General features: G+C 45.8%; 1 protein-coding gene across 1 annotated transcript; it reads right to left on the reverse strand.

The window, feature by feature from the left end:
• Nucleotides 1-2,136: 2,136 nt before the first annotated feature.
• On the reverse strand, nucleotides 2,137-7,901 carry LOC128838083 (uncharacterized). Its single transcript, XM_054029948.1, has 3 exons — nucleotides 7,200-7,901; nucleotides 5,952-6,204; nucleotides 2,137-2,140 (listed from the first exon to the last, which is right to left on the reverse strand). Exons 1-3 carry the CDS (start codon nucleotides 7,777-7,779, stop codon nucleotides 2,137-2,139), a joined length of 837 nt encoding a protein of 278 aa, XP_053885923.1. The 5' UTR covers nucleotides 7,780-7,901.
• Between the last annotated feature and the right edge of the window lie 4,162 nt (nucleotides 7,902-12,063).

Below are 12,063 nucleotides of genomic sequence, written 5' to 3' on the forward strand. Positions count from 1 at the left end.
CAGGTATTATAAGTCAGATTAATGCATGCAGCAATTTACAAGCATTTCATAAAGTCCATTTTTATAATCCAATCTCTATTTTAACAATACTAAACACACAGGTGAGCCAGGCTGATTTCCAGCTATGTATTGGTCAGTGTTCAGTTGAGGCATAGGGCCTTGGCATGAGCTGGCATCTGCCAGCATCACAGATACCTCACTAAGAAGAATGTTTCTTCACACTCTGAGCCAGGAACCTCTCAGACTCCAAGTGAACCCATGGTAGTTAAATCAGGCAGAAATGCCAGAGCTGAAAAAAATGGAATGGCTACAAAGCAGACATTCTGGAGGGGATCTCTGGGTTTAAGGCCATGAGAGATGACCAGCTTCTCACAGTAAAGAAGGAAGTTGCTGACTTGGAAGAGTGTGTCATAGCATTAGAGACTGGCCTAAGAGGAGCAAGTGAGAGAAATGGATCTGCAGAGCCACATGGCATTGATGGAGCAGAGACAGATGAAGTTTAATTGGGATGATACAGAAAACACATCAAGAAGGACCAACCTCAGAATTAAGGGACTGCCTGAAAATGCTGAAGGAAGAAACCCAATCCAGTATGTAAAAGCTTTACTTGTGGCGCTGTTACATCGGAGCTCCTGGAAGAGATAAAAGTGGGGAGAGCACACAGAACACTGCACCCCGACCCGGGCCTAATAATAACAAAAAACCCAGACACCTAACTGTGAAATTTCATGATTATCAGCAGAAAAATGTAATTATGAAAAAAGCCCAAAATCCTTCAGAGCTCATACTCACAGGCCACAAACTGCCAATTTTCCATGACCTCTCTGCCCTAACATTAAAAAAGAGAGGAGAGTGGGGGGAAATTACAGCTGCACTCAGGAGGCAGATATCTGCTACAGATGGGCATTCCCATTTAAACTCTCATTCAGCTTCCAAAATCAGTATTATACAACACGAGACTTTAAACAGGGAAAAGAATACACTTCAGTCACTTGGGATAGAAATCAAATCTCAGACATACAAGGTAACTCTCCAGAGGTAGTAATTACATATAAGCTGATGAAAGACTCTTGGCAAATGGTGAAACCCAGGAAAAAGAAGACAGGAAAAGAAAAAACATGACCATACTGGCAATGGCAGTGGTGAAGCTGAACAAGAGAACTCAGATATCTGAACAGTTACTATGTTAATGTTGTAAAGAAAATAGCATGAAGTTTACTTTAATTGGGGTGATCAGTACTAGCTGTGATCTGTATTTTAAAATGTAGAGGAAATAAAGGACTATAAGGGGACTGGGGAAGAATTTCAAGGTTGGAGGTGATTGGAGAAAATAAATGGAGGAAGAGAAGGAGACTTTTGTATAAACCCTTCCCATAACTCAAATGATCAGATGGCAATCTTTCCCTAATGATGAGGGTCAAGGTCCCAGAGGTGGAAAATCTACCTCCTTCGGATTGCAAGAGAAGCAGTCCAAGTGCGTAAGGGGAGTGTACAGAGGTGTAGGTTCAGCAAAGCACAGTCATTTGGGGATTTTTTTACATGTGATGGTGGTATTTCATTTACGGATTTAGAGTAAGGGGATTGCAGAGGAGAGGAGAGAAGTGAGGAGGTCGGGGAGAATTAATACAAGTAGATATGAACGTTTCCAAACAGAAACCAAGCCATATCCAGGCACACGACAGTGAATATAACATAATTAGTAAAAAGAGAGACATTAGCAGCACAAGGGTTCATGTCATCAGATGGCTAAAGGATCAATAATTTGAGGTTTTTCAATAAGCTAAATAATTTTCACCCAGATGAAGGAGTTTACACATTTTATTCACATCCCCATCAGTTACATACTAGAATAGATCTAATGTTAACCTTTAAATCCTCAATGAAACAAACAAGGCCTTCAGAAATTGGCACATTTACATGGTCAGATCGTGTACCAGTGAAAGTAATATTTGAAAGCTTGGTTCGGTCACAAAGATCACTTTATTGGAAAATGGACTACTTGCTTCTCCAAAGCAAAGATCAGGTTGCAACAATTAAAGAGGACATTGTTCAATATCCCAATTAAATGATACAGACAATATAAAAAGGAAGGGAGGTAAAAAAGTATTTAGGGGATCAGTTGATTAGCAGAGTGTGTCAACTGAAAAAAGAAAGAGCACAAGAAAAAATACAACTAAAAAGGTGCTAAAAAGGTTACAAGACAGATGTTTTATGAAAAAGCAAATGATAGGCTATTTAGTTTGAAAGCTAAAAGAGGATGCAAGAGCAACGTGTTATTCTGCCAATTAAGAATAATCAGCATAAGATAGTTATACACCCTAATGAAATATATGCTACTTATTATAAAACATCTGTATCCTCAGATATTCCAAGCTCTGAAGTTACTCAAAAATATCTGGAAGTAGCAAGCTTGCCAAAGATAAGCAAATTGATAAAGAAACTTTAGCTAACGAAATAACAGAAGACGAAATCCTAGAGGCAAGTAAGTATAGAAAGTGGTAAAACTCCAGGAACTGATGGCTTTCCAGATGAATTTTACAAGGTATTTAAGACGGTATTAGTGGATCCTTTGAGAGGTACCTTCAATGCCATTCTGTTAGGGAAGGACCTTCCACAACCTATGAAAGAATCTACTGTGGTTGTTCTCCCTAAAGATGGAAAAGACCTTACCTTGCAGCTCCTATAGTCCCATATCTCTGCTAAATTGCAACAGAGATTTTAGCAAAAATACTAGCGAGCCAATTGCAGTCTATGCTCGCAGCTTATATAAATCCAGATCAAGCTGCATTCCTTAAGGATAGACAAATGCAAAACAATATTTGGAGATTAGCTGGAATCATATATAATGCCAGATCAAAAACCGATCCATTTCTCTTGGTATCACTAGATGCAGAGAAAGCCTTTGATGGAGTGGAGTGGAACTTTCTGGTTCAAGTCCTGTCCCATATGGACTTTGGCCACCAATCCCTTAAATGGATAACTGATCTTTGCACCAGCCTGAAAGCAGTGGAGTGAGTTAATGGGAGTTAAATCTCCCCTTTCTGAATTACACAGAGGGATGAGGCAGGGACAGCCATTGTCTTCTTTGCTTTTAGCACTGGCTATGGAGCCTTTTGTGCAGATGATAAAGAATAATGAATCCATCACAGCAATAAAACTTGCAGGAACACATCAGTAGATATCAGATGCGAATAATGCTATGTTATATTTAACTAAACCAAATATGTCCTTAAAATTAGCTTAGAAAGAAATCTAGGATTTTGGAAAAGCAGCTGCATTTAAAGCAAATTACATCAAATCTGAAATGGGCAACACATTCTATAAGGCCTTGTCTACACTACGAGAGTAGTTCAATTTTACTTAAATCGAATTTTTGGAATCGATATTGCAAAGTCGAACGTGTGTGTCCACACTAAGGACAGTAATTCGACTTTGTGAGTCCACACTAACGGGGAAAGCATCGACATTGGAAGCTGTGCACTGTGGGCAGCTATCCCACAGTTCCCGGAGTCCCCGCTGCCCATTGGAATTCTGGGTGGAGCCGCAAATGCCTTCTGGGTAAAAAAAATGTGTCCAGGGTGCTTTTGGGTAACTGTCGTCATCCGTCCATCACTCCCGCCCTCCCTCCCTGAAAGCGCCGGCGGGAAATCAGTTCGCGCACTTTTCTAGTCAGTGACAGCGCGGACGCCACAGCACTGCGAGCATGGAGCACACTGCGACCATCGCTGCAGTTGTGGCCGCTCTCAACGCCTCGCAGCTTATCATACACCTTTCCCTGAGGCAGATGCAGATAAGTCAGGCGAGGAGGCTACGTCACCGCGGTGATGGCCTGAAGTCTGAGAGTAGCACAGACCTCTCAGAAAGCAGGGGACCCAGCGCCGAGGACATCACGGTCGCAATGGGTCATGTTGATGCCGTGGAACGGCGATTCTGGGCACGGGAAACAAGCACTGAGTGGTGGGACCGCATAGTGCTGCAGGTCTGGGATGAATCCCAGTGGCTGCGAAACTTTCGCATGCGGAAGGGAACTTTCCTGGAACTTTGTGAGTTGCTGTCCCCTGCCCTGAAGCGCAATGACACCCGGATGCGAGTAGCCCTGACTGTCCAGAAGCGAGTGGCCATAGCCCTCTGGAAGCTTGCAACGCCAGACAGCTACCGGTCAGTCGCGAACCAGTTTGGGGTGGGCAAATCTACTGTGGGGGTTGTTGTGATGCAAGTAGCCAAGGCAATCGTTGATGTACTGCTGCCAAAGGTAGTGACCCTGGGAAACGTGGAGGCGATCATAGATGGCTTCGCAGCGATGGGATTCCCAAACTGCGGTGGGGCCATAGATGGAACTCACATCCCTATCCTGGCACCGGACCACCAGGCCAGCCAGTACATTAACAGAAAGGGCTACTTTTCCATGGTGCTGCAAGCACTGGTGGACCACAGGGGACGTTTTACCAACATCTACTTCGGATGGCCGGGCAAGGTTCATGACGCTCGTGTTTTCAGGAACTCTGGTCTGTTTAGACGGCTGCAGCAAGGTATTTACTTCCCGGACCACAAAATAACTGTTGGGGATGTGGAGATGCCTATAGTCATCCTCGGGGACCCAGCCTACCCGCTAATGCCCTGGCTCATGAAGCCCTATACTGGCGCCCTGGACAGTGAAAAAGAACTCTTCAACTACCGGCTGAGCAAGTGCAGAATGGTGGTGGAGTGTGCTTTTGGCCGTCTCAAGGGGAGATGGAGAAGCTTGCTGACTCGCTGTGATCTCAGCCAAACCAATATCCCCATTGTTATAGCAGCTTGCTGTGTGCTCCACAATCTCTGTGAGAGCAAGGGGGAGACCTTTATGGCGGGGTGGGAGGTTGAGGAAAATAGCCTGGCTTCTGATTACGCACAGCCAGACAGCCGGGCGATTAGAAGAGACCAGCGGGACGCGCTGTGCATCCGGGAGGCTTTGAAAGCTAGGTTCCTGAGTGAGCAGGGTAACCTGTGACTGTAAAGTTTGTGTACAGAGAAGCCGAACCTGCCCCCGTTTCTTTACCCAGTTAATGTTGACTATCCTCTCCAGTTACATACCCCCTTCTCCCCCCCTTCCAACACACGTTTCGAAATAAAATCAGTTCTACTTTGTTAATGAACACCGTTTTCTTTACTACTGTTTTCGCGGGAATTTTTTAAAACTGGGACGCGGATTGTGGTGCGGAGCGGGTGTAGTGTAGTGACGCAAAGAAAGCTTCTAAACTCAAGGATTGACAGGCTCCGCTGTGGTGGGCTGGTTCTTTCAACGGAGCCTGTCACCCCTCCTGATCGGGACTGTGTGTATGGGGGGGCTATGTGACTTTGTGGCAGGGGGAGGACGGTTACAGATCTCCTGCTGTGTGGCTCTGTGATCCTGCATAAGGACCGCCGCTTAAGATCTGTAACTGCCCTCCCCCGCCACAAAGTCACAGAGCAACCCACCCCCCACTACAGAACATGAAAACCACCTCCCAGACTGACCAGGGCAACTAGTCACTGCACTGTGTATGTGCCCTGCTGCTGTACCTGCCCCCGCCTATGTACCCTGCCAAAGGTGACTGTCCTGTCCAATTACCATCCCCCTTTCCCCCCTCCTCCAAAAGAACATGATGGAAACATTAGTTAACAGAAACATATTTTTTATTATCCACTACACATGGAACTGGGAGGTGAAACTTGGACGGGGGCTTGTGTCAGGCGGGAAGGAAAGAACTTGTCAAATTTTGGGGAATGAGAGCCTTCTGCTACTAGAGCTCTCTGCAGGGGTGGAGTGAGAGTTTGCGTGGACTCTGCCGCCTCTCCTTCTGTGCACTTTGGGTGAGGGGGGTATGGGACTTGGTGGCGGGGGAGGGCGGTTAGAGATGGACTGCAGTGGGGCTCTGTCCTCCTGCCTCCGTTCCTGCAGAACATCCACAAGGCGCCGGAGCGTGTCCGTTTGCTCCCTCAGTAGTCCAAGCAGGGTTTGAGTCGCCTGCTGGTCTTCCTGCCGCCACCTCTCCTCCCGATCCATGTTTGCTTGCTGCATTTGGGACAAGTTCTCCCGCCACTGGGTCTGCTGTGCTGCCTGGGCTCGGGAGCAGGCCATAAGCTCTGAGAACATGTCCTCCCGTGTCCTCTTCTTCCTATGCCTAATCCTCGCTAGCCTCTGGGAGTGTGATGCCAGGCTAGGTTGTGAGACAGTCGCAGATGGGGCTGTGGGAATGGGAAAAAGGGAGTGAATTCCTCAGAAAGATAAATGTAGTTGTGAACAAAGAACATAGTCTTTCTCTGTGAACAAGACCATGCACAGCACCTATCACATGCGCACTCAGCACAAGGTCGAATTCTCGGCCTTCGCATTCAGTGCCTGGGGTCTTGCACAGCACATTTGAGAAGCGTGTCAGGACAACGGAATTTCTGTTGCAGGCAGACATGGTAAGCCGTAGACTCGTGGCAGCTTAAAACTTTAATATTAGCAATGGCCTCATTTCACATTGAAATCAATGTCGGTCCCTGCTGCCAGCAATCCGGCAAGCAGGAACTCTGCTCCTGTCCCACACCCTCGCGGCTGTCCCCGGGAACGATCCCTTTCGGCTGCCCCTCTCCCGCCTCCACCGCGTGGCTGCAAACCAGCGGTTACAGTTCTGTAAAGGAACGGTAAAGCAGTCCCAACACTAACATTCCCCTACCTCATTCAAAGCAGGTCACCATGAGCGACATCACCCTCATGAGGATCTCTGACAGCGAGAAAGAGAGAATGCTCCGGGAAAGCCTCCAAAGACCAGGGCCGTATGCCGCCCTGCTGTGCAGAGCAATGATTCCCGAGTACTTGCTTGTCTCGTGGCGCGGCAACGTGTCGTACTACGGAGGACCCAATAAGGCCGCTCTCCCCAGGAACCTAATGCAACGGATTTCCAATTACCTCCAGGAGAGCTTCCTCAAGATGTCACAGGAGGATTTCTGCTCCATCCCCGGACATATAGACCGCATTTTACTCTAGCTGCTGTAGCAGTGACTAAACAGTAGAGCGGCTTGGGCAGGACAATCATGCAAAACTGGACATTGCTAGATTTTTTTTTCAATAGTTGCACTGCCCATGACTGAACCGTTAAGCGCCTAGGGCAAACTAATCATGAGAAACCCATTTTTTTAATTGTTAATATTCCTGTTCTGTTAAAAATAAATGTTTAGATGTTTACAACACTTACTGGCTGATCCTTCCCCAGATTCTGTGTCCGGGGTAACGGCTGGGGACGGTTGGTAGGGGATCTCTGTAAGGGTGATGAAGAGATCCTGGCTGTCGGGGAAATCAGCGTTGTGAGTGCTGTCGACTGCCTCGTCCACCTCTTCTCCTTCCTCATCTTCCCCGTCCGCTAACATGTCCGAGGATCCGGCCGTGGACAATATCCCATCCTCAGAGTCCACGGTCACTGGTGGGGTAGTGGTGGCGGCCGCACCTAGGATGGAATGCAGTGCCTCGTAGAAACGGGATGTCTGGGGATGGGATCCGGAGCGTCCGTTTGCCTCTTTGGTCTTCTGGTAGCCTTGTCTCAGCTCCTTGATTTTCATGCGGCACTGCGTTGCATCCCGGCTGTATCCTCTCTCTGACATGTCTTTAGAGATCTTCTCGTAGATCTTTGCATTCCGTTTCTTGGAGCGCAGCTCGGAAAGCACGGACTCATCGCCCCACACAGCGATGAGATCCAAGACTTCCCGATCAGTCCATGCTGGGGCCCTCTTTCTATTCTGAGATTGCACGGCCATCACTGCTGGAGAGCTCTGCATCATTGCCAGTGCTGCTGAGCTCGCCACAATGTCCAGACAGGAAATGAGATTCAAACTGGCCAGACAGGAAAAGGAATACAAATTCAAATTTTCCCGGGGCTTTTCCTGTGTGGCTGTTCAGAGCATCCGAGCTCGTACTGCTGTCCAGAGCATCAACAGAGTGGTGCACTGTGGGATAGCTCCCAGAGCTATTAGCGTCGATTTCCATCCACACCTAGCCTAATTCGACATGGCCATGTCGAATTTAGCGCTACTCCCCTCGTCGGGGAGGAGTACAGAAGTCGAATTAAAGAGACCTCTATATCGAACTAAATACCTTCGCGGTGTGGACGGGTGCAGGGTTAATTCGATGTAACGGCGCTAACTTCGACATAAACGCCTAGTGTAGACCAGGCCTAAAATAGCTAGGAATTAAAAATCTCAAACAACCTAGAAGAGCTTTATGATTTAAATGTCAAACTACTACTTCGGCAAATGAAAAAAGCCTGGAGTGCTTGGGGAAATATGCAATTTCTTGGTTGGGAAAAACAGCCACAGTCAAAATGAATATTCTGCAAAGGCTATTTTTTAATTTCAAAATCTTTCTGTGATTATCCTAGATAAAACCTTAGCAGAAATATAGAGGCTGTTGTTAGAATTTATATGGAATAAGAAAAGACCAAGAGTGAGAGCAGGTACTTTGTACAGCCCCATTAAACACAGTGGAGTAGCTGTTTGAAATATTCTACGGTACTATCAAGCCAGACAGCTCATAGTGGTAGTGGCTTGGGGGGTGCTCTAACCTAGACAAATGCTGGGTCTTTATTGAACAAGAAAATTGCAGCAGTGTAAATATCACTAGGCTACCCTAGATTAATTTAAAAAAATCACACCTGCCAGAAATTTACACACATCCAATTGTTTGGGTTTGGGATAGAAATAGAGATAAGATCAGTTATTTTCCCTCCCTAATGACACCCAGTGCAAATAATCCAGATCTTAACCCAAATTGTGAACCAGAGAGCTTCAAAGACTGGGAGAGCCATGGAATAGACACGGTTGGCCAGCTATTCAGTAAATAAACTTTTCTAACTTATTTGGAGATCAAAACTAACTTTAACTGGCCAACTCTCCCCTGGTACCTATATTTTCCAGTCAGGCACTATGGTCAGTACCAGGTTTACTATGGCGCCATTACGCCGGGCTCACACTCGGAAGGGCCCATTATGCTTGCCAGGTGTCCTGTTTTCAACCCGAAAGTCCGGTCAGAAAGTGGACCTGGCAGTGTCCAGTCAGCACTGGCAGTGTCCAGACTGAACACTAAAAGTCCAGTTACAGGAGTAACTGCAATCAGCCTCCCCGCCAGGACGGTCGGAAGAGCAGCTGCTGCTGCCTGGAGGAGCTGCAGCTCAGCTAAAGAGAGAAAAAATGGCTCCCAAGGACCCGGCTCTGGCGGAGAGCAGTAGATACTGGCTCTGCGCTGCCCTGAGGAGGATTCTGTGTACACACACTCACACACACACACACACCATGGGTTCCCACAAATATGTTTGGTACCAGGCCCACAAAAGGTTCATCCAGCCCTGACTATGTTTCTCAACTTTCTAGAAAACCTGTTTTATACAGACAGCTAATTTTAATAGACAGCATCTGGTCAATAAGGAAACAAAAAAACTGTAACTAATTTATATTAATGTTTGCAGACAGCTTTCCTAACCAAAAAAGTGTCTATATATGACACCCTCTGGGAAAAGGATGTGGTTATACAAATTGCCCCAGAGGAATGGGGTTTGACCTGGAAAAAGAGGATTAACAACCTCAGTCTGTAGCACAATAGAAAATTTCTTGAAGATACTGTTTCAGTGGTACCTCACACCAGTCAGGTTAAATATATAGACTGAATGGGGATAAATGTTGGAGAAATTGTGGTGAAAGAGGTGAATTGTGCCTATATGGTGGACATGTCCAGTCATTAAAGAGTACTAGGATGCAATCCGTAACCAAGTATCACGAATTGTTGGATATTTATTACCAAATGATCCTTTGGTAATTCTCCTGGGGCTTCCTAGTGGCGATGGTCACATAAAAGTAAATGAAGAAGAATTAATCTCATCTGCTAGTAGAGGTTTGGCTGTTGGTAGCCTCTCATTGGAAAAAGAAAGATAGCCCAACCATTGAGGAATGATTCAAAAAAATATGAGAGGTTGTGGTTATGGAAAAATCAATACACCAATCACATACCCAGCAAAATAGACAGAGGACAGATAGATACTTCGATATTTGGTTACCTTTAATTGAGTACTCAGACAAAGTACATTAACCTGCAAAAAAAAAAAAACCCAGCGTACCTGTCTAATTGTTTTCAATATTAACATTTGATAGCCATATCTGGTCTGTTGAATATGTGTATATAGAGATTTCACTCAATTTAATAAAATCACTAGAAATGGTATATGTGTTGTAATGATGCGCATTCTGTAATATGGTAATGCTATATTCCTGTATAATGTCTCTTTAAACAAAAGTTCATAATTGTTTTGTTTCTGATATTTACATGGCAAGGATCTGTAAACTTGTTAAAACTTTCTAAATAAATAGTAAAACCCAAACACCACAATTCTGTCTCTCTGGACCTAAGTTAAAGGGAACCCATTTGGGTACTGCCCTAGATAAAAAACAAAACAAGATGAACGTATACCACTGTATAGCAAATCATTGCACAGGGGCAGGTTTGCTACTTTCAGCATAATGTGTGGTGGTGAATCCTAAACTCCTGAAAAAGCTGGTATAATAGACTGGTGATGTATTTAAGCACACATAAAGCACAGTCAGTATGACTCTGTATTACTCCTGGTTCTGAAGATTCCAGGCCCTGACAGAATTTGGGCTTTATCCCAGTGCAGACAGTACTGTTGTCATGGCTATAGGGTGAACTGTGCCTTAAACCCATTTTAGTCCCTCCCAAGTGCAGGCCTCAGGTAATTCTGGATGGAACCATGCAGCCCAATCACTCTTAGATAGGATACCCAGGCTGCAGCCCTCTGGCTCCCAGCTGTATTAATAATAGGTCAAACTTGGTTATGGTACCTGTATGAGTTTCCCTTTGAGAGCTGGTGACACCAGAAGTTTGCAGTGACACAGAAACAGCATTTTCTAAAGCAAAGCATTACTAATTCATTCCTCAAAGGTACAAAGGCAAGTCTCCTCAGCCCAGTTACCTTCATTGCTGGGAGGGAGACACAAACTGCTCTTACGACCTCTCTCCCTCTGTGTCAGTTTGCCAGGCTGCCAGCTTTGCACTCACACACCCTGGGCAGCTTTTCCCAGTTCACCTAAATCCCCTTCATCTTCCAGGGTCTTTCAGATTTTTAGGATCCCCTTCAATGCCAGCCTTTAACATTGTGTAAGGGGACTGTTGGGCTCTTACTAAAAACTCAGTGGGAGGGGTCGGAAGTTGATTGGCTAGTTCCTAGTACCAAAAGAAAGAGGCAGAGCCAATGGAAAAGCAGGACCCTGAGACTGACAGTCCCCAGGGCCAATGGGGAGAAGCCAATGCTCCAGGTCAGCCTGATTGACAGGGCAGGCATGCTAATGAGTAGGGTTGCCAGGTGTCCAGTTTTTGACCAGAACATCCGGTTGTGACATTCTATGCTTTGGGGGAGCATGCTGTAACCCCCATATTCCTCATTTTCATATAATTGTGTTCTTATGTATAAAGCAAGCCTTGTAAGGTATCAGGAGAAAAGTTATGATCTGCTGAAAGTAATTTCTCTATCCATATATGTATATCGTTAATACATATGAAGTTAAGAGAATTGTGCAGTATGGTTGTCACTAAAACGTGCTGAAAGTTGGGGAATCAGCTAGATATTAGCTCCCCAGAGGCAACAACAAGGAAAGTAACCAATACCCGGGCAGGGTGTCAAACCACCCATCAACAGCCATTGTCCAGCAAGGGAACTACAACGCAATGACTCACCTGCATGAGGCCACACCAGGGGAATTGCTCAACCTTGCTTGGAGAGATTCAGTACGCTCACCTGACTCTGAAGGGGAGGGGGGCGCAAAGCCAAGAGGGAGGAAAGGATATGATAAAAGGAAGAGATGTTTGCCATGCTCTTCCTCTCTCTCTTCCACCTACATCTACAGCCACCACCACACCAAGCGACTGAAGAACTGATCAAAGGGGAGAGCCTGGCTGAAGAGCAACCAGCCAGCCTGTGGTGAGAAGCATCTAAGTTTGTAAGGGCATTGAAAGTGTTAAGATCAGCTTAGAATGTGTTTTGCTTTTAGTTCATTTGACCAAAT

The sequence above is a fragment of the Malaclemys terrapin genome, chromosome 1 (genome assembly GCF_027887155.1).
Source record: "Malaclemys terrapin pileata isolate rMalTer1 chromosome 1, rMalTer1.hap1, whole genome shotgun sequence".
NCBI lineage: Eukaryota > Metazoa > Chordata > Testudines > Emydidae > Malaclemys > Malaclemys terrapin.